This window comes from Dipteris shenzhenensis, chromosome 23, assembly GCF_047967505.1.
Source record: "Dipteris shenzhenensis isolate YYH24624 ecotype China chromosome 23, Dip_SZ_1.0, whole genome shotgun sequence".
Classification (NCBI taxonomy): domain Eukaryota; kingdom Viridiplantae; phylum Streptophyta; class Polypodiopsida; order Gleicheniales; family Dipteridaceae; genus Dipteris; species Dipteris shenzhenensis.
Window position 1 is genome coordinate 12,390,959 of NC_141618.1, and position 27,593 is coordinate 12,418,551.

Below are 27,593 nucleotides of genomic sequence, written 5' to 3' on the forward strand. Positions count from 1 at the left end.
CACCTTATGTTTCTATGTGTGAGTGCTAGAGGCACAGTTAGGTGCCCACAAGCATAGTTAGGTGGTGGAAAAGCCACATAGGATGATTGAGTGAATCTAGGAGCAGATTGAGGAGATGATTGTGGAGCTCTGAGGTCATCAGTGATGTCAGTGACCTTGTATGAGGTGCCTACTTAAGGACCTCTTTCTTCTTCATTCTATAAGCAAGTATTCTGAGTTTGTGTCCACTCTACTCTTTCTTTTCAGTATTCCAACAAAAAGTGGACACAATATCATCCCTCCGTTATACTAGTCTTAGCTGTCTGTCCTCATTCTCACACATAGGGTGTTTATTACATTTTTTCTAACACACTCGATCGTGCATTCTTCACCTCATCCTCATAAAAGCTGACAAGATGCGTGATTTCTAATTGTTGCAAGCATTTCACAGAAATAATAGAACAATCCTTCAAGGACAGGGAACAAATGCTCAAGTTCTCATTATTGCAACTAGGGAACAGTACTGCAGGGGGCGGGAAGCATTTGAAGCAAAGTAGGAGCTGAGTTCCCTGGGGTTGGAACGATGGTTACACATGGATGTTAGTTGAATACAGTTTAATGCAAACCAATCAATAGCATGTTAACAAAAAAAAATTAACGTTGAAAATGAAGCAAAAAATAATAATCATACACAGCTCGATACCTGAGCTAGGCGAGGCAACACTTGAAAATTGCATCCTCAAACCTCTCTCTGGCTGTAAAATTCCTGCGGCTGGTGCAGCATATAGAAGTTCACTATGAACAGGTGGTTGTAAAGGCTCGTGCTTTAGCGGTCTTTCAACTCTCTCGGCAGCATTATGGACAGGAGCGGCATGTTGTAAGGGCTCATTCTTTACGCCCTCCATTGTAATATGATTTTGAATACTCTCAACACAACTTTTGCCAGATGCTGGATCACTCTTGAACCCCTCAATTGCTAAAGGATGTAGGGCTGTATGCTCAGAAAGGACAGATGGATAATTCAGCATGTGCTGCCTGTCCATGTGCATGCTTTGGTTGTCAAAAAATAATGAATCAGTAATTGATTGTCTCTGGTCATTCAGAGCCATCAACCGCACATCGCATTGCAAGAGCTTTTCAAAATGGCGATTCAGCACACCAACTGGAAATTGCACAGAATGATGCCTGTGGGTTTTACCATTACAACCCAAGCAAGAATTAGCCATGCCGATTTAAAATGCATGAAAAAACAATAGTAACGAAATTTCTTTATTGCCAACCACTTTATGTTGCAACCATAGTACCAAAGATTTCTATGGACAAAAAGTCACACTTTGACCGAATCAAAAATTGTGACCTGACCTGCAGATAGTAGCCTGCCCATCTGTAAAATCTGATGCTGACTGCCACAGTGTGTGCTTGCGAGGTTGCGGATTTATTTCCCTAAAGAACAGTGGAGGCCTTGATAACTGCAAAAAGGGAATGTTCCACAAAGCTTTTAGAACTTTCAGAGTAAATGACAAGTGAGAGACTCGAAAACAGTGTAAACAATGCTCATTCACTGACCTCAAGATCCAAAACAGCTGGCTGATCCTCTGGAAAGCTTGCTTTCAAAGCTGAAATATCTGACCACTGGACCTCCATCTTGCTTTTCAGCCCACTATCCAACACTTCCCACACAAGCTTGCGTTTTGCATAATAGCACTTGGCTACCAAATCACCATCATATCGAGAGGTACACTGCACCAAAAATAAGGATTAATGAAACTCACTGGCCCACGTATACTCACAAGCTCATCCCCTCAATCATCTTCAGTAAACCATAGATCCTAAAGTCAGTTACTCAGGTTTTTAACTAGCCCACACAATCCACCCACCTGTAGTCAAGGTGGCCACCTGTCCATGGGAGACCAATAGGTCTATGGGACAGCAAAAAACCCAGCTAATACATCCGTTCAAGAAGTGCATAAAGAAACTCCGAGTTATTATAAGGTACCTACATTATAGAATGAAAATTAAGACAATAACAGACAATACATAAGTTTAAGACTGAGGATCTTTTGGTTTGGATTTAAACTCCTTGATGAGGGCGACGCCCTCATGATATATTGCCCATTTTCTATGCTTCCTAGCATCCTTGACCTTGGCCAATTCCTTTGCCAAGTTGTTTGTTAAATGGAGAGAGAGAGAGTAGCTTTGTAGAAACTGACAAGTTGTTTGTTAAATGGCAAGTCAAATGCACAGCACAGTGGAACGAGGCACGACAGAGCTGCTGCTCTTGTTCAGAGCAAGGAGTTCTTAGGCTGCTATTCCTTTAATTGACATACTGCTCTGTTTAATCCTTGTACTCAAGAAAGTTGAGAGAGGTGACAGATTAGAGATCAGAGTCTTCTGTTTGCAACATTCTTGATCCTCAAGTGCAGTATGTGTTGTCTAGCATCTTTTGCTTGTTTAACGTGGCATATGTGTTTACTCTTGCATTTGTATTCCTAATTAGCTAGCGCATGTATCTACTTCTACATGCATCGAACATGCTTCTCTTCATCTGCACATGCATTTGCATTTATTAAGTGAAGGCCCATTTTGTAAGCCCCCAGCATTCAGGGAAGGAGGTTAACGGATGCATGTGATTCATTTAGTTACCCTGAAGGCCAGCCATATGGCCCGATATGGGCACATAGGGACGCCCCCTTCAACCTAGTACTCAGAAACTTCAGAGAGGCGACAGGTTAAAAGGTCACAGTCTCCTCTTTGCAGCATTCTTGGTCCTCGAGCAGTATGTGTTCTCATAATCATTAATTGATTTGCAGCATCTTTTGCTTCTTTAACGTGGCATGTGTTTAAGCTTGTATTTGCATTCCTAATTACCTAGATTTACATGCATCCTCTCTAACATGCAGAGAACATGTTTTTCTCCATCTATACATGCATTTGCATTAGTAGGTGATGGCCCGTTTTGTAAGCCCTCAACATTCACGGGAGGTAAGAGGTCAATAGATGTATATGAGAATTCATTTAGTCACCATAACGGCCAGACATATAGCCCACTATGGGTACATAGGGAAGCCCCATATGGGCCGTGCAAAGGGATCAGGCCAACTTCAGCACATCCTCTGCCTTCATCCTACGTCACATAGCTCTACACAATCACAAAGATTCAGCACAGAAAACAACCAATCAATAAGATTACATACCATGATAGGTAGCTTATGTAAAACACTTCAAATTGGAGAGTTGTTGAACTGAAGATTGAATCTTTGCTATATGCACACTCGAATCCCTCTGTGCTGTCCAATATCGAGGGATTTCTCCATCCTTATGTTGCATTTCCATTCAACTATGTACAAGACACCCTCTAAGGGGAGCGGCCAGTCGGAACCAACACGATGTCCTGCTGTCTTACCAATCCAAAGTTTACAACAAAGATTAATGGGCAGGCAAAATAGATAGACCCACAAGAGAAACCTTTCTGCTTTTCTTAAGACTGTCAGTGGGTCAAGTCGCCTCTTCTCGGGATGACAATCTGCAGATAATCAAGCGGCACTTTTAAAAACTCCTAGCTGTCAAGAGTGTGCCCTACTCAGGAGGTGATACAACCTAGAATCAAATGCCAACAGGACGTACAAAATCAGTGGCCAGACTAAAGTCCTCCCTCACTCTAGAAGACCTGGTTGAAGCAATGGCAGAAGGAGAATTTCCTGGGAAGGATGGTCTCCCAGACTCCAGTAGAGTTTACAAGGAATCATGGGACTTAGTAAGCCCCTACTTACTAAAGCTTTGGGAAGAAAGCTTGCAGGTGTCACATCTTCCAATGCACATCAATGGAGGCACGATAGACTTATACCCAAAGGAGGCAGTAAAGAAAAACTCAAAAGTTGGAAACCATCAGCCACACTAAACTGTAATTATAACAATATTTGCTGTAATAGGTGACATTACTAACTCCCTCTCTCTATACCTAACCTATTATCTTCTATTGAACAGAATGCATGGACTGTCAATGAAAAAAAAAAACAATACTCGTGCTTTGCTGTGAGTGTGTGTGAGAATGAGGCAGGATTGGGTTGCAACAGCCCCACCTCCAAAGAGAGTATTTACTGTTTATTGCTGAGTCAAAAGGCTGAATACAACTGTTGCCCGTAGGGGGAGAACAAACTGAATGAAGTGGAAAGCCTCCCTGTGAGGTGGAGACAGAGGGAGGCAGGCTGCTCCCTGTTTGCTGTCCAGGCTGATGTTGAGGACCTGCTGCTGCTGTAGGCTGGTCTGCTGGCTGAAGATGACTCCTGGAATGGGGAAGGAATAAAGCTGAAGTCAGCTGACTGGGTCTGTTGCCTGTAGGCTGCCAGAGACTAGCCCGAACTGACGGACTGCCATGTGGAAACCAACTCCAACAGTTGCTGATGTCTGCAACCTAGCCTGTACCTGCTCTTGCCCTGTCTGCAGATGATGAATCAGCAGGCCAGACAGCCTGTACGGCTGCTGTCCCAGCTGTCCGGCATCTGCTGCTGCCAGCAAGGCAGCCATGCCATGGGCTTGCAGATCTCCATGACATTTGCAAAGACCAATTTGGCACACAGGGCCCAAAATCAAATGGAAATCTTAATCAGCTCAGAGCAAAAAGCGTTAATCAAAGGCAGGCAGCATTGGAAGCAACAATAAATCTGTGGGAAGGATGTGAATATGCCAAACAGACTAATCAACAGCTTTCTGAAGATGGACTTTGACAAAACCTATGATAGGCTAGATTCGGATTCTCTTTTACAGACATTGAAAGATTTGGGGATGGTTCCATTCAATTACATTAAGCTCCTCCTTTCTAATGCCAATGCTAGAGTTTGTGTTAATGCACATATGACTAATGCCTTTTTGGTAAATAGATCAATCAGGCAAGGATGCCCTATTGGCCCTTCTCTTTTTGCTATTGCTACTAACTCCATGGGCTGGTTAATTGAGTATGATATCTCACCAGATGGCCCTCCTGTTGGGATATCTCAAGGTGTATGCCTCAGGCACACCTTGGTTTCTATGTGTGAGTGCTAGAGGCACAGTTAGGTGCCCATAAGCACAGTTAGGTGGTGGTAGAAGCCACATAGGATGATTGAGAGAATCTAGGAGCAGATTGAGGAGATGTTTGTGGAGCTCTGAAGTCATCAGTGATGTCAGTGAGCATGTAAGAGGTGCCTACATAAGGACCTCACTCTTCTTCATTCTATATGCAAGTATTCTAAGTTTGTGTTCACTCTATTCTTTCCTTTCAGTTTACCAACATGGTATCAGAGCTCAGACTTGATGAGCAGCAAGGTCGTGATGTCACCCAGCTCCCTCTGGAAGGAATTACACAATGTAGCTCTCCACAGTGAGAACCAAGAAGAAAGTCATCGCAGCTTCCTGAGACAATGCCGCCCCGAAAATGGCGAGATAACTTGTACAGCTCGTTCTACAGATTCGCCCTGCCCTTGGGAAGACTCTCCTGAAGGATGAGATGCTGAGAATGCAGGTTTGAAGAGAACTCTCACTTCCAAAATTGTCATGTGCACAGATTGGTATCTGACGTGTACTAGTTACACAAGACTAGCTCAGGTAGCCTGGGGAGGCTTAGAGCTAGGCAAGCTTGATTCTCGGGTTGAGTGGCAAGGGTACGAACCAGTTTGAGGTCTTCGCTATTTTTGGCGCTTGGGGCCCAATTCTATAAAAGGGGCCCAGGGGTTCAGTTCTCAGGGAGCCGATGGGAGCAAGTTTCGTTCCCAAGTGCTAGGTCTGATCCTGGATTGAGTCGCGAACGCGCGCCTGCATCTTAGCGTAGCCCAAGGCCCAGTAGCAGATCCCAGGCTTCATAGCGCCACCTGGTGGTATGGGACACCAGGCTGGTTTGGATCTGGTTGGGAGTTCGTGCCAGTAGCTCAGCTCGTGGCTCGGAGGGGACATCTCCTGATTCGGGATCACATCCCGTAGATGTCATGGTTGGGTGGTGAGCAGCCTGCTCAGTTTCTCGCGTTGTGTGTGTTTGTTTGCAGATCAGAGGTTTCAGGAGTGCTGGGACGTGTCAATTGGTATCAGAGCCAACTCCTGAGGTAGGAACTTCTGATGCGAAAACTTTGGACGATTTCTTCCTCCAGGTATGCCCTAATTTCGAAATCTGTTGCTGCAAGACCTTGTTGGTTCATGGGTTGTCGGGGGTGGTCAGGATGTAGGGAAAAGGTAGGAGAAGGAGAGATTTTGGAATTGCTGAAGGATATAGTGAGAGAGGGTTGAGGCGTAGCTAGGAGAGAGTGGAGATGCAGGTAGGAGAGGCGTGAGAAGAGCTGAGTGGCAGGCGAGGAGTTTTCGTTGCTGGTCAGGGCTGCGTAGGGGTAGGTGACGCTGGTGCGAGTGGCTGTGAGGTAGCGCCATGGCTGGAAGGGATTTCGGCCAGGTAGGGAGGTGCGCCAGGGGCTCGAGCAGGGTGCGGCCACTCTGTGGGAGGTGTTGCTTTTTTCGAAAAAGCACCACCCTCCAAGTTTGGGAGGGTGAGCTTTCGAAGGGGTCTTCAGGAAGGAGTTCCTGAAGAAGGAGGACGACTATGATATCGTTGGCAAGCTTAAAGCCCTCGATATGTCTAAGCTGAACTTGTCGCTTGAAGTTTATCTTCAAAGGTTTCGAGATCTGCAGACCAGGGCCACAAAGATGGATCCAGTGACCTTGTTAGGTTTCTTTGTGGATGGTTTGCCAGATTCGTACAAGTTGCAGATTAAGAACAACAAATGTACAATGTTGCAAGAGGCCATGAATTACGCGCGTATTTATGATGATACCATGGCCGGTGCAAAGGCAACTACAGTTTCCGACACGAGTGGAAAGAACAAACGGAAGTTCTTTCAGTCTACGACCGGTACCGGGGAGACGAAGTCTATAGACAACGCCTCCAAGAAACACTTGACTCAGGCAAAGAATGGTCGAGCCCGTTTCCTTCGTACCTTGAAGCTTAAGAAGGAAGGACGTTGCTTCTACTGCGAGGAGCGGGGCCACACCAAGAATGAATGTCCAAAGCGCAAGAATCAAAAGTTAGCGCTCGGACCGAAGCTCCAGGCGGGTCCAGGAACCAGAGCCAAGGGAGCGAACCAAGTTTCGATGACAGGTATTTCTGTAAATGTCATTACCTGCCCACTTTCTTGTAATTGCACTTTCAATACTTCGTTGTTTGGTTCCCATGATCTTTTCCGAGTTTATGGAGAAGTTAGGCACCAACAGGTTCACATTCTCTTTGACCCGAGCAGCTCTCACAACTTTGTTAATTACAAATTTGTGCAGAAGATGGGGCTGTCCACGATACCTAGCGATCACACCTATGAGGTGCAGCTTCCAACTGGGAAGCAGTTTTGGGATCGCAAGATTGAAGCGCTTCCTATCCGGATTCAAGCATACGCAGGGGCTCTTACATGCTATGTTATGCACTTGGAGCATGTAGACTTGTTAATCGGAATAGAGTGGTTTAAAACCCACAATATTCGGATTGGATGGACGGAGCATACCCTTTCTTTTGTAGATAAGGACACCCAATTTTGTATTCAGTGTGATAAAATTCCATCTTCTCAGGGACCTATTGTATCTGCAATGCAGCTTCGGAATATATTAAACACTTCTCATTATGATGTCTATCAGTGTGTTTTGATTCCACTTTCTTCATTTGTTGTCTCTGTAATTAACAAGAATGATTTAAGTGTGTTTGAACACCGTGAATTGAGAATGTTGTTAGATAGTTTTAAGGATGTATTCCCTGCTCAACTGTCGGAAGGTTTACCTCCAGAACGGGCGGTAGATCATCGCATAGACTTAGTCCCAGGGGCTCAACCTATTAGTGTACCACCTTATAGGATGAGCCAACTTGAGGAGGATGAGTTAGCTACACAGCTACAGGATTACCTGGCTATATACACCCAAGTAAATCACCTTGGGGTGCACCTGTCCTCTTAAAAAAGAAGAAAGATTCTACATGGAGAATGTGTATAGATTATAAACGATAAAATAAAGTGACAATTAAGAATCGATACCCTCTACCTCGTTCCGATGATCTGATAGACTGTTTGGCCGGAGCGAAGTATTTCACTAAGATTGATTTGCGCACGAGTTATCACCAAATCCGTATCTATGCTAAACACATAGATAGAACCGCATTCCGAACTAGGTATGGTCATTACGAGTTTCTTGTATTACCTTTTGGTTTGACCAATGCTCCTGCCACCTTCCAGCAAATGATGAACGATTTGTTCCGAGATTTTCTGGGCAAATTCGTTGTAGTGTTCTTAGATGACATCTTGGTATATAGCCGAACGCTTGAGGATCACATAGGACACCTCCGGATTGTCTTAGTTATTCTAAGACAGCATAAGCTCTATGCCAAGATGAGTAAATGTGACTTCTTTATGAAGGAGATCATTTACTTAGGACATAAGATTTCTTCTGAAGGTATTAGCATTGATCTGGATCGTATCCAAAAGGTTTTAGAATGGCCTATCCCCCAGACTGTGAAACAACTTCGTTCTTTCCTAGGATTTACGGTATTTCTACGGAAATCTGTGCGTGATTATTCACATATCACAGCACCCCTGACAAACATATTGAAAGGTCGTGGACGCAGGTCTACCCAGCCAATCTCTTGAAATGATGCAATGAACAAGGCTTTTGAAACCTTGAAGTTTTCTATCAAGGAAGCACCCGTTCTTGCATTACCCGATCCTACCTGGCCTTATGTTTTAGAGGCCGATGCGAGTGATTATGCGATTGGGGCAGCTCTATTCCAAGAGGACAGACCTGTAGCTTTCGAGAGTAAGAAGCTAGACGACACCCAATATCATTGGCCCACACTAGAAAAGGAACTTTATGCTGTAGTGTATGCCCTTAAGGTTTGGAGACACTACCTGTACGGTTCAAAGTTCCTTGTATTGACTGATCATCAGTCAATTAAGTATGTGTGTGATGGATCTGAATTGAGGGGACGGAAAGCTATGTCATTTACGGAAATATCCTATGACCTATTTCAATCCTATGTCATTTACGGAAATATCCTTAGACCTATTTCAATCCTAGTTTGTAAATGCTATGTCATTTACGGAAATATCCTTAGACCTATTTCAATCCTTGAGAGGGCTATACGCAACTGATAGTCATTTCAATTCCTATTGGCAGAGAGTCCAGGATGGGAGCTCCATGGTTGACCAGGACTCAGGGATTGTGCCACCTACGGTACAGGCGGCGGAAGGTCAGTGGATGATTAGGAACGGCTTGCTGTTCCGGAATGGAAAGATTTGTGTGCCAGATGTTCTAGACCTTAGATCCAAGATTCTCTGGGAGTGTCATGATGCTCCTAGTGCTGGACATCCGGGTATACATAGGACTCTGTCTCTTGTGAAGCATACCTTTTATTGGCCTAAGATGCGTGCATTTATTGAGAACTATGTAGTAGGTTGCCGGGTTTGTCAGGTTACTAAGGCAGAACGCCTTAGAAGCGCGGGTTTATTACAGCCATTACAGATTCCAGGTAATAAATGGGAAAGTATTTCCATGGATTTTATTACTGGTTTGCCTCGAACGCGCAAGGGTCATGACTCCATTTGGGTCATAGTTGACCGTTTGACAAGAATGGCTAGATTCTTACCTACTAGAACAACTATTTCAGCTGTTCAGCTCGCTCACGAGTTTGTGGACCACTTGTTTAAGCTGTATGGTTTGCCATCTGACATAGTCACTGACAGGGACTCAAAGTTTACAAGTAACTTTTGGACACTTGTTTTTGAGAAGTTAGAAACTACTCTAAGTATGAGTTCCTCGGATCATGCACAATCCGATGGCAGTACAGAGAAGGTTAACCAGTTGGTTGAAGACATGCTTCGGGCATATGTATCTAAGAGACAGTCTTCATGGGAAGATTATCTACCTATGATAGAATTTGCTTACAACAGTGCAAAGCATTCTAGTACTGGTTACAGTCCTTTTATGCTTATGTACAGGTTTCAACCTAAGTCACCAGTTATGGTTGGGTTAAAAGGGATTCAAAATGATGCTGCTAAGAACTTCTTGCTAGACATGCAGGAAATGTTGCAGTTTGCCAAGGAGTCTATTAGAAGTGCCCAAGATCGGGGCAGATTTTATGCTAATAGACATCGTTCACCTAGAGAGTTCTCTAAAGGAACGATGGTATATTTGCAAATTCCCAAGGAATCCAAAAGCCTAAGTACTAGTTTGGTTCCGAAATTATCCCCCAGATACTGTGGTCCATTCAAGGTCATTAAAAGAATTGGACCAGTTGCATATCGACTAGAATTGCCTCCTGATGTTAAAGTACATCCAGTCTTTCATGTCAGTAGACTGAAAGAAGTTTTGGGTGTGGATGATCAACTTGTTTCTCCTCACGAGATAATAGATGTTACATATATGACTTTTATTCCACATGAACCTGAGTGTATTCTTGAATTTCGTGACAGACACATTCGTAATCGATCTATCACGGAATACAAGATCAAGTGGAAGGATCGTGTTGAGGAGGATGCAACATGGGAGACATTACAAAACCTCCAAAGAACATTTTTGAGTTTTTTAGCGAACTCAAGAGTGAGTTCTTAGAGGAGGGGAAGTATGTCACGTGCACAGATTGGTATCTAACGTGTACTGGGTACACAAGACTAGCTCAGGTAGCCTGGGGAGGCTTAGAGCTAGGCAGGCTTGATTCTCGGGTTGAGTGGCAAGGGTACGAACCAGTTTGAGGTCTTCGCTATTTTTGGCGCTTGGGGCCCAATTCTATAAAAGGGGCCCAAGGGTTCAGTTCTCAGGGAGCCGATGGGAGCAAGTTTCGTTCCCAAGTGCTAGGTCTGATCCTGGATTGAGTCGCGGACGTGCGCCTGCATCTTAGCGTAGCCCAAGGCCCAGTAGCAGATCCCAGGCTTCACAGCGCCACCTGGTGGTATGGGACACAGGCTGGTTGGGAGTTCGTGCCAGTAGCTCAGCTCGTGGCTCGGAGGGGACATCTCCTGATTCGGGATCACATCCCGTAGATGTCATGGTTGGGTGGTGAGCAGCCTGCTCAGTTTCTCACGTTGTGTGTGTTTGTTTGCAGATCAGAGGTTTCAGGAGTGCTGGGACGTGTTAAAAATCGACTTTGGAAGAGAAGGTGGAAGATGGAGGTGAGGAAGAAGATGATGATGTGGCACCTAACTAGGGCTCAAGGAGGATCAAAGTGCTCTGATACCATGTTGGTAAACTGAAAGGAAAGAATAGAGTGAACACAAACTCAGAATACTTGCATATAGAATGAAGAAGAGTGAGGTCCTTATGTAAGCACCTCTTATATGCTCACTGACATCACTGATATCTCAAGGTGTAGCCATTGATAGATACCCCGCATCTCCACCATGTTGGTAAACTGAAAGGAAAGAATAGAGTGAACACAAACTCAGAATGCTTGCATTTAGAATGAAGAAGAGTGAGGTCCTTATGTAGGCACCTCTTACATGCTCACTGACATCACTGATGACTTCAGAGCTCCACAATCATCTCCTCAATCTACTCCTAGATTCTCTCAATCATCCTATGTGGCTTCTACCACCACCTAATTGTGCTTATGGGCACCTAACTGTGCCTCTAGCACTCACACATAGAAACCAAGGTGTGCCTGAGGCATACACCTTGAGATATCCCAACAAATATCTATCATGCTCACTGACATCACTGATATCTATCAATGGTGGAGATGCTCATGGATCTATCAATGGCTAGGATCTCAAGCTAGCAAGGGTTCCCATGGGTGTAAGGTAAACAAAAGGGATAGAAAAGACCTTCCAATGGTTATCTCCCCTGCATGTACATGCACACAATGTCTGCAAGAGGTACCATGGAGCAAAACACATACACATGGCCTACATCATAAGGTGACCAGAGGTGTTTACAAAACACACAAAACACAATAGTTTATTTCATTCATTTTGGAGGACTATCCAGGCTGAGTACCTTGACTCAACATAAAAAGAGAGATCTGGAGCATACATAGAGATGATTTAAAAAGCATAATCTTCAAAGGATGCCTCATCTTGTGGAGGCACATCAACTAAAAGTAGATTGGCATTTTCTGTCTTTGAAGTTGCTTCCTTTTTGGCTCTGCAAAACTTCTCATGATGATTGTTTTTGCCACAGTGTTTGCATGGATTGATTTTGAAGCAGTCTTTTGAGAGGTGATTAGTCTTCCCACAATGATTGCAAGGTGAAAACTTGCCCTTCTGGTTTTTTATGGCATAAGCTGTGTCATTGCTTTTCCGGAGCTCCATGTGCCTTTCTTCTTCTTGGAGAGCAGAGATAATACCTTCAAGATTAGGATTAGGAAGATTTTTCAAAGTGGTAACAATATGATCATAATCTTCACGCAAACTCTTAAGCAAAACTGCCATAGCATCATTTGTAGTGATAGGAGAGTTGATAGAAGCAAGTTGAGTCATAAGACTCCGCATGTAATTGACATGGGCAGCCAAAGGAGTGCCACTAGCCATCTTCAATTCAAAGAAAGAAATTTTAAGTGATAATTTTGAGATGTGAGAGCTAGCACCAAAAATCATGTCAAGCTTCTGCCAAGCTTCTGAAAGAGACTCTAAGTCAGAGATGTGATGAATATAATCATCTCCTAAAGCAAGAGCAATGATACCATATGCTTTCTCCTCTCTAGCAGGATCCCTTGCCGGGCGTGAGATCCTAGCCATTGATAGATCCATGACCACCATGAGATGGCATGAGACACCTTGTGCTAGCTGTATCCTTGACATAGCCTGAGGCATTCCCTTGAAGGGGGGTTTGTTGGGATATCTCAAGGTGTATGCCTCAGGCACACCTTGGTTTCTATGTGTGAGTGCTAGAGGCACAGTTAGGTGCCCATAAGCACAGTTAGGTGGTGGTAGAAGCCACATAGGATGATTGAGAGAATCTAGGAGCAGATTGAGGAGATGATTGTGGAGCTCTGAAGTCATCAGTGATGTCAGTGAGCATGTAAGAGGTGCCTACATAAGGACCTCACTCTTCTTCATTCTATATGCAAGTATTCTGAGTTTGTGTTCACTCTATTCTTTCCTTTCAGTTTACCAACACCTCCATAGAGGACGGCCTTTTGTCACAACTGCGGGTAGTTCTTCCACTTAATAGCCCTGATCGGCCTAACCATATGAGTGGAAAACATGGAAGGAAGTGCACACGTGTCAACAAGGACAAGGTACTCCTTTCCAAAAGTTGCACCAGTGAGACCAAGGATTCGGAGACACTCAGCTTTTGTATGATGAAGAATTCGCATGGGCAGGCCTGGTCCACTAAATTTACCCCCATTCCATCCTTCAAACGAGACCAGCAGAAAAAAGAATCAGCTTTTTTATAATAAAGAATTCAGATGATCAGGGTCTCTAGATTAACTCCCATTCAGTCCTTCAGACCAGAACCTGCTGCGCTCATCTAGGTGCTGAAACACAGAGGCAAGAGAGGGGACAAAAGGTTCAGCAGCATATAGCAGCAGGAGATACCCAAAAATGACTATGTGCTGATTTGGCTCATTATAGAAAAAGCAGTATGGAACTAATTAGAAAATCAAATGACGAGCTGCGAGAGATGCCCAGGTTCACTTAAAGATGTTTTCCACCTGTTTTCGTGCTTGGCCTTTCCTGTGCACAATGCTGTTTTCCTGTACGTCAGCCTTGTAAATGCATACATAATGGTACACTAGTTTGCTCCGACTGCATCTACAGGCCAATTTGACTGTTGCCACAGCTACATGTCAAAGTATGAGAGCCAAAACGTCGAATGACCAACGCAAGATAATAGAGAGTAGGCTGCCCATTAAGGACAATGTAACGTTGCAATAGATTCGTAACTTTCCACCTGTGCTAGCCCCCATATGCGGAGGACAAGGGGGAGGATGACATACAGCATAGATGTTAGAAATGACCCAACAGAGAGTACGCACAGCAGAAGACTGATAGTAATGCCCAGAAGCTCACACAGTGTGATGTGGGTGTGGAATCACAAACTTCTTATGTGCATAGATGTGCAAGCCAGTAAATACACAATGCTCAGAGACAAATATAGAAGCAACACTTTATATTTCCGTCTGTCCAGAAACTAGGACAAGATACAATACCAAAAGGTTCTTCAACTACAAGCCTGGCATTTCTAGATCTCTGAGCCCGCGTGCTCCACCTCGAGCATATGTAGACGCTCTGTCTAGATCCCTTCCACCTTGCTGTTCGGAAGCCAGCCTAGGTGGGCAGCCACTCTAGCTCAGTCTGCAGCTTCTCCTAGGTCACCTTGTCCTCCTGAATGTAAGCCTAAGGCTCCCCCTTTGCTGCTCCTGTCTGCTGTCCTGAGGGCTCCTCCAAGTGATATTCAATGAGGGCTGGAGGCCCTCCTTTTATAGGCCCCAAGGGGGCTGGCAAAAACAGACCAGCCTGCAGCAAACTGGCCGACCAGTCTGTGGCTGGTCCAGCCCTATTAGGGCTCACAACCCGGGGTCTTTTGGGCCCACTCTTCTAGGACCTTGGCCCTCCAATCAAGGCAAGGGCCCAGCCTATATAAAGGCAGGTCCGTGCCTCATGGCAGCCTCTTTTGCTGCTCCAATAGGCCTCATCCAGCCCCGTACTGCTCCGTACAGTTGCGCGCCACCTGTCCCGGGTCTGCACACCCTCCGTACTGCTCCACACGATTGCGCCACCTGTCCTGGGTCTTCTCTAGATGTGCTACCCACATGACAGCCAAGATGCTGTCCATGTGGCAGCCCCTTTCTCTCTTTTTCTGTGGGGTATTGCCCTAGGTCTCCCTCCCCCATGCTCTCCTCATATGGGGGCTTACAGATGGGGAGGTGACCATTCCAACACCCCCTCTCACCGACACATCCAGGCCCAATGCCAACACATCAATGACGATGCTCCAGTAACTCCCTGGTTGTAGTCCTCTGGAACTTTTCGATGTTGAAATCTTTTCCTAGCTTTTCATCCAGTGGCTCCTACTCCACCAGGTCTGGTTCCACTTCCGCACACCATCCTGGTACATAGGTCCATCTTTGGTAGCACCTCCTGGCACAACCATCTTCTGTCACGTTCCTACCTTCGAACTCGAGCAATCCAGCCGTCATGACCTTCCAGTTGTCCCCCTCATAATGAGTGAACAACCTAGAGTCTTCCAAGCACCATGCTCTTAGGGTCTGTTTCAACCCGTCCTTCCTTTGGCAGGGTCTGCAACCAATGAATATTTCCAAATAACTTGGACCATGAACTCTCGCTGAGTTCTCAAGCAGGTACTCTTCTAGCTTCAGTACTCTTTGTCCATCACCTTCTAGCAATCTGCGTCCGAGATTTGAAGAAGCACCAATACTTCCCCTTCTGCCTTCGAAGAAGGCCAATTCCTTTCAATCTCGTATCTCCTGAGAAAAATGAAGAGCCGAGTCTCTCCACAGCATGCTATAAAGGCTTGAATGCAAAATATCAAGTACATAGCAGACTGTTGTACTGCCTATGTGCTTGCTCTGAAAGCAAACCCTGTACCTCATCGAGGCACCCACCAAAAGCCTGTGTAATCCTGTATTGTCCCCTTCTGAAGTACAGCATCCATCTGACCATGAGATCCATCTGACCATGAGACCCCAGGGCCCTCCATGGAATCCACCCTCATGTTAGTACTCCATGCTGTCCTTCACCTTCACGAAGGCATCGGACTCCTCGTCGACCCACATCTGTATGTCAGACATCCTCACTGTGATTTCTTGGTCAACATATCTGACCTTAGTAACACAATGTCACCAGGAACAACTCTTCGATTACCACATTTGCTCTGGCCTCTCCCTCTGAATCTGAGTTTGACTCCTTCCTTTTGTTTTTCTGATCCACCTTTTTCTTTCTGCAGTCCTTTGCAAAATGTCCTGGCGTATCACAGTAAAAGCACTTCTTCTTCTACTTCCTCTTCGAAGTCTCCTTGTCGTCGGAGTCGTCTTTCTTGGACTAGCCACCGTTAGGCTTGCCCTTTCCTTTGCCAGAGTAATCCTTCACCAGCATCGCCTTGTCGTCTTTGTCGTCGTTGTAGAGCTTCTCCCGAGCTTCCTCCTATAGCAGTAATGGACCCAACTCCTCAAACGTCAAAGGTTTGGTCCTCTGTGCTGCTGTCACGGTCGTAACAAAGCTCTTGAAACTCCAAGGTAGTCTCCTCAGTACCACAAGGCCAAATGGCATGAGTCTGTCTTCTGACCAACTGCTACCAGTTGATCCCTCACCACCTTGACCTTCGTCAAGTGGCTATGTATCGTATCTCCTTCTTCCATATCAAGATTGTAGAGTTGATGCTACAGAAGCAAAATCCGAGAGGTGTTGTTTGTCTCGCCATCTGGATATGTGGAAGAACAGAGTCCGCTGTAGTCGCTATGATTAATGCCACGGCATGGGCATCTCTGTCTTCCCAAGCTTCGAGCTCCTCTCTGTCTTCCCAAGCTTCGAGTTCCTCTCTGTCTACTGCCATGAATATCTTCCCTTGCCTATCCACTATGTCCTCCGGCTTTGCCTCCACTCCCGTTGTCAATTTCCATAGCTTCCGAGCCACTAAATGACTCCGGATCTTCACTTTCCAAATCGGGTAGTTAGTCCCGTCTAGTTTCCCAAACTCTCCAAAGTTAGGGAGAGTGAATGAGAGAAAAATGGAGGAGGAGGAAGGGAGAGCAGAGGCTGTAGAGGTCGACATCTCTACTGTAATACCACACAGCACAGTCACCCAAACTCAATTTTTTTAGTAGACCAGAACTCTGAACGCACCTGACTGAACCTGAGTCACCCTCCTTCTCACAAGGGCACAATCCTCCACTCGTGGAAGTCGATTCCAAAGAGCGTCTGAATCAGGGTCGTCCTTTAGTAAGGTCCCTGCCTTTAGGCTCCCACACCTGTGAACCTCCTACTTGGGCTCTGATACCATGTTAAGAATGACCCAACAGAGGATATGCACAGCGGAAGACTGATAGTAATGCCCAGGAGCTCACACAGTGTGATGTGGGGTGTGGAATCACAAACTTCTTAACTTACGTGCATAGATGTGCAAGCCAGTAAATAGACAATGCTCAGAGACAAATATAGAAGCAACACTTTATATTTCCGTCCGTCCAAAAACTAGGACAAGATACAATACCAAGAGGTTCTTCAACTACAAGCCTCGCACTTCTAGATCTCTAAGCCCGCGTGCTCCACCTCGAGCATATGTAGACTCTTTGTCTAGATCCCTTCCACCTTGCTAGGTGGGCAGCCACTCTAGCTCAGTCTGCAGCTTCTCCTAGGTCACCTTGTCCTCATGAATGTAGGCCTAAGGCTCCCCCTTTGCTGCACCTGTCTGCTGTCCTGAGGGCTCCTCCAAGCGATATTCAATGAGGGCTGAAGGCCCTCCTTTTATAGGGGCCGGCAAAAACTGACCAGCCTGCAACAAACTGGCCGACCAGTCTGTGGCTGGTCCAGCCCTATTAGGGCTCACAACGCGGGGTCTTTTGGGCCCACTCTTCTAGGACCTTGGCCCTCCAATCAAGGCAAGGGCCCAGCCTATATAAAGGCAGGTCCCTGCCTCATGGCAGCCTCTTTTGCTACTCCAATAGGCCTCATCCAGCCCCGTACTGCTCCATACAGTTGCGCGCCACCTGTCCCGGGTCTGCACACCCTCTGTACTGCTCCGTACAGTTGCGCCACCTGTCCTGGGTCTTCTCTAGATGTGCTGCCCACATGACAGCCATGATGCTGTCCATGTGGCAGCCCCTTTCTCTCTTTTTCTGTGGGGTACTGCCCTAGGTCTCCCTCCCCCATGCTCTCCTCATATGGGGGCTTACAAGAGGTGACCATTCCAACAATAGAATGGGATGAAGGGGATGGAGAGGAATAGATGTGGGCAGCAATCCGGCTGCCAAATGGTGAGCACATGTGCAACCGTCTTAGGTTAATTTGTGGGCAGTCGCATGGACCACCCAGGCCAGCATTTAGGGCTGGCTGTGTGCTCTTGATTCTGGCTGATATATGCCTGTCATTGGCCCAGGCAGTGGGCAGATGGGATGGAATAAAAGCCAGCAAATGCAGTGGCTTATAGGCATCTAGGGCTGACTGGTCAGCCTGTTTTAGGTCGACCAGACTATCCAGTAGGGTCAGCCAGTAGCAGCAGCTCAGGGGACCACAAGGAATGGCGGTGCCTCATATTACAGGTCAGAAACCAGGGGCTGGTCGACCAGATTTGGCCCCCGTGCCAACGTCTGGGGGCAATATGCTCCTATAAGAGGCCCCCCCATGGGTGCAATTCAGCATTTCATTTCTGCAGCAGTTCAGACAGTTCAGTCTGTCAAGGGTTGTCATTCCAGGATCTCACAAAGAGGCAGATTCACACTGCAATAGAACAGCCATATTGTGGTATGAGGAGGGTGAGCAGGAGGATTCATCGTCTCCAGCGACTGAAGCCTACAGGGAAAGCATGTGGTGAAGAGGAAGAATTTACAGCAGGAGGCCCAATATACGAGGCCATCTTGGGTGCCTTACTTCAGCTGGAGTATGCTGCAGGTCTTGGTTTGGCATGACTCGTACTTGGATTCATACTTCAATATAAGTATTCTTTTGGCTCTACGTCTGTGTGTTGTATCTTCCAGATCAGAAGTGATTTTCTCATGCATGCATGCACATGAGTTGGCTACAGCAAGCAACTCTCTTTTCTGCTATGGTATCACACTCCAGAGCCCGGTAGTCAATCAAGGATAGCCATGGTCTCCAAGTCAAGCTCATGAGTCAACCGAGACCGTAAAGCTTCAGAGCTATCGGCTGGCCAGAGAAACCTGGAAGGTGACAGAAGGAACAGAGCTGAAACCCATTGATGTCGTGGATGCCAGAGGGCAGGTCACAATTCCGACAGACCCACATAGTGAGTAGTATTGGAGACTGAAGGATGCAGTCACACTCTCCATGATAATCAAGACAACCACAGGAGGCATGGGAAATCTTGAAGGATCTCTATATCATCACTCTCCAGAGTCATTCACCATGATGTTGCTGGTCAATAAGCTTCCAAAGAGCTTCAACGTTTGGACACTGGAGAAAAGTCGAAGCCCATTGTTATATTTGAGGAACTAAGCCCGTTGTTGCTCAAAAAAGAGGCACAAATGAGCCTGCACAAGGGGAATGATGCTGATGACAAGGCTTATATGGTCAAGGGTAAGCCCAGAAAAAGAAGGATGCCAAGAATCCAAACGATGAGGGGACTCTTCCGCAGGGAAAGTAAAAAGAAGAGCAAGAACAAGAAAAGATTTCCTGTTGCGACCAACCTTGGCTTGGGACCTGAGGGTGTTAGAATAGATTGGTCGCCTCCCCACCTGTGAGCCCCCATATGAGGACGACACGGGGGACGATGACACATAGCGTAGGATGGAATGACGGCGGATGGAGAGGAGCTAACATGCGGGCAGCACTCCAGCTGACACATGGGCAGCATGTGCACATCCTCCTCCGGTTAATTTGTGGCCAGCCACATGGACCACCCACACCAACATCTAGGGCTGGCTGTGTGTTCTTGATTAGGGCTTACATACGGCTGTTATATGCCCAGTCGTTGACCCAGCGAGTGGGCAGATGGGCTGCTATTAATCCCAGCAAATGGCATCAGCAATGGTGCTTTTATAGGCACCTAGGGCTGACTTGGTCAGCCCGTTTTAGGTCGGCCAGGAGCTGCAAGGAACCAGGATCAGGGGCCCACAAGGGCTGGCGGTGCCTGCATGTTACAGGTCGGTAACCAGCAGCTGGTAGGCTAGATCTGGCCCCTAGTAGGCCAAGGCTGGGGCACTGTCCTCCTAAACAAGGCCCCCCCCCCCAAATGGGGACAGATCAGCACTTCTTTTCTCTAGCAGTTCAGGCAGTTCAGTCTGCCAGGGTTTGTCCTTGTAGGATCTCACAAAGAGGCAGATCTACAATGCAGTAGAAGAGCTATATTGCGATGCAAGGACGTTGAGCAGGAGGAATCATCTCTAGCGACTGAATCCTACAGGGAAGGCACATCAGGCGGTGAAGCATACAAGGTCATTTTGGGTGCCTTAACTTAGCATGACTTGTGCTTGAATCCCTACTTCAATATAAGTATTATTTTGGTTGTACACCTGTGTAGTGTATCTTGTAGATCGGAATAGTTTTCGCTGCATGCATGCATGCATGCACACTGTTTGATGTGACGCAGTGTCCTCTCTCTTCAAGTTTTCTGCTTGGCTAAAGCAAGCAACTCTCTTTTCTGACCGTGTGCAGAAAATATTACTGCCACGTGCCTATATCTGCAGCATGATTGGTTGTCATGTAGGCAGCGGATCTGTATCAGATCTGGCTACGACATGGGCCGCAGGGTGTACACAGCCATGCGGGCTACTGCGTTGGCCCATATGTGGGGTCGGCAAGGGCTGACAGGCCGGCTGGTTCATGTACTGGTGAGGTTAGTCAGGCCATACAGCATGGAAGAGGGGTCTGGCAGTTGTAGGAGCACCATAGATGCTCCTGATACATTACATCGACATGCTCATTGATAGGTATTGCAAAAGGAAAGCAGTCGGTCATCAGAGATTTTTAAACTGCAGAGTAGGTCCACCCTTTCCAGGGAGTTGCCAATTGGCCATTCTCAGCCATAAAATGATACATCTTTTTAAATTAAACAAGCATCAGCATTAAAGGTAGGAAGTATCTAGCAAGGTAGAAATCTTTCTAAATCGCCGCCCTAGCAAAAAATGAGTATGAGGTATGCTTTTTGTAACAAAGTTTTGGCTCCCATAGATATCCGCAATTGATACAAAGAAGAAGAATTCGTTGTCATCATCGTCATCTCTCTCTCTCTCTCTCTCTCTCTCTCTCTCTCTCTCCACATTTTGTGCTATCGTACATACAGCTACAGGCATCAAAAAACCATAATATATAATCAGTGTGTATATAGATAAGGTGTTTCCTTGCGAGCTTCTGGATAGTAAATATCTTACCTCCCAGGTCCCAATCCGCAGGAATGATGCTGGAAAATTAGCAGCTTTCAGCTTGTCCTTTTCAGCTCCCGATGCAGAAACACCAGTTCCCGTTCTATTGGCATTGAAGTCTTGATTCGCATCATCTGAGCATTGAGGGCCCATGTCCTCGCTTTGTGTGAGCTTTCTTTGAATAAGGTCCAGTAAGGATGGGCTCTTTCTCAGCGACAAGCCCAAAGGACTGGGTTCGTTCAAAGGATTAAATTGACTTGCATGAACTAGATTATGTTCTGTCATTGCGATCAACCTGTTCCCTGAACGTTGGCACTCTCCATCCGGCTGTTGTGTCATCGAGGAATCATGGCCAAAAAAGGAAGACAAGCTCGACATCTGGCATTTGCCGGGAAGCCTCATCTGCAAGGCAATCAAGAAAGTTAAGGACATCGATCACCTGAAAGGACAAGATGGTAGGGCAATAATTGGCTGAGCATATCCAGCTATTTAAAAACATATGCAAAAAGAACCTCAACGTGTGGCTTGGTAGGAATATTAATTCAAGGGTGGAAATTTCGCAAAACGTAACAGAAAGCGCTTCTCGAAAAAAGCCTGCAGACGCCACTGGTTGTTAAGTAGACCAACATAAATGAAGTAGTGACAATAAGTCCGACGAATAGAACAAAGGTTCCAATTTTCATGGACTCGCAAGGCAACCTAGTAAAGCGATTTAAGCTAGCGCCCTATCACGCTTCGATGGAAAGCTAAAAGGGTTTCGTGACCTGCCTGCGACAACTGGCCTTCCTCTACTATCTTCGCCCGTTTCAAAATCGGCACCTCGTCTTCGCCATTTGAAAGTAGCTCGCTTTCTGTCTTTGATACCTTGTAGTCACTGTGAAAGGACACCGAGATCGAATCCTTTATGACTGGCAACCCGCTAAGATTCAGAGGCTTGCTAATCTCGCCTGCAGGGCGAGACCCAAAATGGAAGAGAGGGGGTTTCTCAAAATTCAGGGGTACTTTCATGTTGCCGTATCCGCCCATTCAAAAAATCCTTAGCCGCACGGTCTGCAAAGAGCCTAAAATCCAGCCGCCTTGTGGTTTGAAGCCTGAAGCGTCCAATTCATCACTGCCAATGTATGGAAATCTTCATGCTCATCCAAATGCCAACATGGAGTCTTGAAAGTACTGTACCGACAGGCTTTGACCAGCAACGCCAAATACGGGAGACGGACCGAGAGGCCGCGGCCAAGTGACACGAAATCTGCCGCCGCGTAAGACAGAAAGAGGAGGGAGGGGAAGGATCGAGGAGAAAGGAAGGCGACAAAGAGTGGGGCAAGGGAGGGAGCAAAGGAAACTCCGAAGGGGAGGGGGAGGCGAGGAAGATCAGGGAGGGGAAATCTGATGAGGAGAGGTAGAATTGTGAGGGATTGTGAAGACGGAAAACCAGATTTGTGATCACAAAACGAGCGCCTACGACGAAGAAGAAGCGTGTATATATATATTTTTTACACATTTATATATATACACATCCTTCAACCTTTATTTATTTATTTATTTTTCCTCTTTTTGCCCATGTGTCTTTCTTCCCTGCTTACGTGGATCCCACTCCCCCCTTCCACCTGTCACCCCCCCCCCCCCCCTCCTCCCCCTAAGCTTTAACCCTTGAAGCATAACCCCATCGATCTCCTCACCTACACACTCTCGTTCCATCCCTTCTAATACAATGCTTCGTTCTCCTTTGACCTCCCCCCTTGCCAGCTCAAAGGTGCGGTTTCAATCTGCTTGGTTCACTTGTGTCCTTTGGATAAGGCGCGATCAGTCATCAATGACCTTAGCAATTTTCACAATTCACTTGTGTACTCTTCATAAGGGGGATCACTCAGTGTCCTATTCTCGAGAAAGGGAAATTATCCTTTCTTAAGTTATACAAATTATATAAGATTCGATACAACCTTTAGAAGGTGCTTTCAGCATGCTCAATGAATTACACTAGATTTTTACTAGTCAAATGTTGAGGTCCCCTACGATCAAATCTAAGGTCTGCTTCCCCAAACCTACACATATCTTGGACGTACGTGCATCCAAGCAGGCTCTGTCTGTCCCCTTATACCCCATCTCCCAAGACACCTCCTTCCTAAAACCCCTCTTTACCGGCAAACTATGACCCAATACCCACGATACCACACATCATTATGATCCTTCCACTCTTTAAAAAAGATAGAAAAGACACCACCATTGAGGGTCCCATGAACGTTCTATTATGATCCCATGGGTAGTGTTTTGGGTCCTATATGGGAGGATAACCCTTAGCAAAAGGCCCACCGTCAATAATTTTAATATGTTGGTGGTGGTGATTTGTGAGCCTTGGGTGAATTTGGGTATGAGTTGAGACTTTCTAGAAAAACTAGAAAGACATATAGTTGCATCACTACTTCTCATTAATGCTCCCATCCCAAACCTGTGTGTGACATGCTTGATAGCTTCCATGGAGACCCACTTGGAACTCCTCACAATAATTGTGAACCCATCACATCATGGGAAAGCTACAGCCATCATCAGCATTTTATCCACGTTTGGATCCTATATTGTGGGGTAGCATGCACGTGAGTTGGATAAATGGTTATCTTCACACCGTCCTTAATGATTGAATTAAAGTATTTGTTAAGCTTAGCCATTTGTCCTTGGATGAGCTTTCAAATACCTTATCCTTAATATTCAAGGGAAAGTAATGACATGCATCTTTGATAGTCCTACCTAATATGGGGCATGATTTTCTATGTCTTCAAGTTTTGTTCGAAAAATGTTTTCCACCTTCATATTAGCCATCAGGGAATGCCCTCGAGCATTCATGCTCTCTTGCAATTTCTATGGCATAGATCTTTCTTATTTGCTAGTTGATTTATGAAACATTTGATGGACAATAAAAGATGAGTCTTTGTAGATTTTGCTTTTTGTTATCTATGTTGCTTTGAATTGAGCGAATCTAAACATGTTTGAATCATTAAATGAACCTTAGCCATAATGACGTTGTGCCATAATGACATTGTGCTATGTAAAAAATCTAACTAGCCCTTCATGGCATAAATCTATGTTGCTATAGCAACCTTGTGATATGTAAGGTATGAGACATATTTCTGGCTTCATACTTGCCGAAATGCATAAAGAAAAAAAGGGCTTTCACTACATAAAACTTTGTTGTTAGCAACCTTGCTCTATGTAAGCTTGCTATGAGACATGCATGTCCATTGCCACCTTTACACTTTTTAGAATGTAAAGAAAAAAAAGGCTTCATAAAATTTGTATTTGGCCCTCCAAAGAATCAAGTCACGCTTTTAATGTTTGAAGCTACATTGTGGTTGATTCAATGAGATAATATGGTAGGGTGCAGCCATAAACAAAGTCTAAACTATCATTTCTTCAAAGCATAATCCAACATGTCATCAAATTGCTTTGTTAATCCCAGCTAGCCACACATGTTAGATATAGATGAAAACTACTTTGTCATAGAAACTTGTCTTATCATGTAATAAAAAATATTGCTTGATATGTGTGATCAAGGCTGTAGAATCTTCTATTAACAAATTTGAGTCCAACTTCAAGGGTTAAAGGGTGGCAAGTGCATGTGTGTAGCATCCTGACCATTCATCAAGATAAGCTTCACATACCAGTCCACAGTTGTTATTCTTTTTACCAACAATTTCATGATAAGTATTGCTATAGACATACTTGCTCATTAATGAAACTTACATGTTTGCCCTAGCATTTATTATATAAAACCAATAAGAACCTTCAAATATGTTGTGTGGGAAAGAGTGAAATGAGCATTGCTATTCAAACTTGTATCTCCTCCATTATGTCAGTGTACAGAGATGTAAAAGATCATTGTAATGGTAAGAATTCGAACAACTACACTATATAATAAATGGAAGCACCTATAAGGAAAGTAATTTCATAAACCATCATACATATTCCTCATTCAATGGCAATGACTCGACAGTGGATAGTATAACATGTGAGAACAATAGGTTATATATTTTTTAACGAATTTTCCCTAGTTCAATATTCAATATACCTTGCTAGTTGTTGCCTGTAGACTTCCTTGTCTAGGTAACCATTGAAAAAAGCATTTTTGACATCTAGGTGGTACATATTCCATCTATTGAGTGCCACTAGTGATATTTAAAATTAAATGGAATCCATCTTTGCTACTAGAGTGTAAGTCTCATCATAGTCTTGACTATATTGTTGTGTAAAACCCTTTACAACTAGTTTGAAGGTCACATAATTCCCAAGTGTTGTTTTTGTACAATTTCTTCACTCATAGCAGTTTGTCATTCCAGCTTGTCAACTGCATCCTCAAAGTAGGCCATTAAAATTGTGCTTTATAAAAAAAAAAACTATGGAAGGAGGGTAGGGCATTTGGGGAGATTTTAATGTCTTGGTTAATGCTAGCATTGACTTGGAGACTGCAAAATATTTTCTCTTTTGAGTGATAATAAATAATGCTAGCATTGACCTTGTATTGAAAAGCTTCTTTCCTTTATAGATGATTACATATGCAAAAATTCAAGTGATGCTAGCATCACTAGTTGATTACATCAGCAAGAATTTGTACCACGAGAATGGTTTTTTCATTGTTATGATTCATCATATATTACTAGCATGGTCCAAACAATTACATGTGTAGTATGTACTATTATAATTGTTGTTTCTTGTGTGGTGCTAGCATCACCCAAGAGATTACAAGCCATGATGTATGCTTAAGTAACCTACTCTAAATTCATTTCATGCACTAACTTAGTCTACTTGTCTTAGTACATTAACTTGTGTTAATCAATGTTACTTTGCCTTTATTTTCTCTACATTAATAAAATACTAAATAACAATCATTTTACCCTCAACAAGCTGCTTATGTGAGTTCTGATCATTGAAAAGTCTTGTAGACATAAATATTATCTAAAATATGTAAAATTTAGATGAAAAATAATAGATTTGTAATTTTGAAACCCTCATAACATATCAATAAGAATGTGTTCAAAATATCCCTAAACTTGAAATTTTGTTATTTTTAAACAAATTATTTATGCCCTTTTCATACATATATATGTTTGGATGTTAAATTTAATGGTCCCCTTTGTATACTTACCTAAATTAACTATACTGGATAATAATTTTCACAATTTCCTCATGCATATTAGTGACATGAGAGTCATCTACATCTCCAATTATGGCGTTCTGTTCTAAAACTTTGATATTATTCTAAATTCTATCCATTCTCTAGTAGATCTAGGGGCATCATGAGATAACTCTTTAGACCACCATTCTAAACAAAGAGGTTGTTTCTAATGGTCCATAAACCATGTTGCATAGCTTGAGCAGCCATCTTAGGTTTTCCAAAAAGAAAGACAAAGAAGCCTTTCTTCAAGAATCTCACATTCAGGACATTAATACCCTTTCTAACCCAATTTGTTTGGATCCAGGACTCAATAAAGGCTCTGACTCCAGGTAAAAAGCCAACTAAAGCATGTGTTCTCAACCATACCATAGAATCATGGAATAGAGAGTCATCCAAATAGGCCATTATGATTTTACGTGTTTCAGCTAATTGATCCTCTCTATCAGGTGGTTGTGATCTAATAGCATCTTGTTGTGGAGCATGTCTGAATTCTAGGATTGTCAATGGCATGCCACCTTCAGCTTTCTCCTTGCCAGATGTGGAGACCCTTGACTCTCCCAGAGCCTACTCAGAATGGATACAATTTGTTCGGTCAACTTTGCTTGGTGCATAGCCGCTGATTGAGGATGGGTCGGTTCTAAACAAGTCTGTTCCACTACCACGGGCTCCATCTTTATCACCACGTTTGCTTCCTCCTTCACTACCGGAAGCAGCTAGCTGCATGCAGAGTAGTTGTCCTACCAAGGGCTCCTCAGGAAGCTCGCTCTTTATTGGTTCCTCTAATCTCATCTCTGTAATGGTGGGGAGAAGGAGCTGTGCCTGTTTTGAATATTTCTCTTAAGGCCACGGGCCCATATGAACCGAAAGGGCTAGGAGCAAAATGCGATCCTAGGGGGAAGCTAAAAAGAAGCCCCCCCGTGGCTTCTAAGCTACATGCGCATAAGAGGGGTACACAATGCCTCCTCCTCTTCCTCCTCAACCTGTGCGGGAGCTAGGATAAGCTCTATATCTAGGTCTAAGTGCAGGATGTTCCTCTAAGAGGTTAGGCGACAAAGCAGGGAAGCATAACTCATCAGCAAAATCTATGTTTTCTAACTAACAAAAGGGCATACGATTGACAAAGGCTTGAGGAAACTCAGCCATGAAGTTTGGCGACACATGCAAGTGGCAAGGGACATTGAAGGTAATATCGAGGGGGTTGATGGGAGATGCTGAATGAGAAAGGCCAGTCTGGATGTCACCTTTGAAAGCTGCACCTCTATCTCCATCACCATCATCCTCAGTCTCCATCGCTCCCTGGTGTCTGGTCACAGTATTATTTCAGGTTGGAATCTTATCTTCCAGTTTTCCACCAAAATATTCTTCCACCTTATAGGATACATCAATGTTTAAGCTTTTGGGCAACATTGATTAAAATTATATGATAAAGACAAATGTTTTAGATTGAACCATGGTTTAGGGTTTAGGAAATCA

General features: G+C 44.7%; 1 protein-coding gene across 1 annotated transcript in view; it reads right to left on the reverse strand.

Annotated features, from left to right (window-relative positions):
• LOC147886993 (uncharacterized) overlaps positions 1 to 22,406 on the reverse strand; it is a 43,752-nt gene extending 21,346 nt beyond the window's left edge. The window contains exons 1-5 of the mRNA XM_087394495.1: positions 21,728 to 22,406; positions 20,969 to 21,361; positions 1,546 to 1,719; positions 1,342 to 1,448; positions 683 to 1,164 (exon numbers count right to left, since the gene is read on the reverse strand). Of these exons, the coding sequence (XP_087250621.1) occupies positions 683 to 1,164; positions 1,342 to 1,448; positions 1,546 to 1,719; positions 20,969 to 21,361; positions 21,728 to 21,985 (1,414 nt within the window). The 5' untranslated portion in view covers positions 21,986 to 22,406. The remainder of the gene's footprint in view (positions 1 to 682; positions 1,165 to 1,341; positions 1,449 to 1,545; positions 1,720 to 20,968; positions 21,362 to 21,727) is intronic.
• Between the last annotated feature and the right edge of the window lie 5,187 nt (positions 22,407 to 27,593).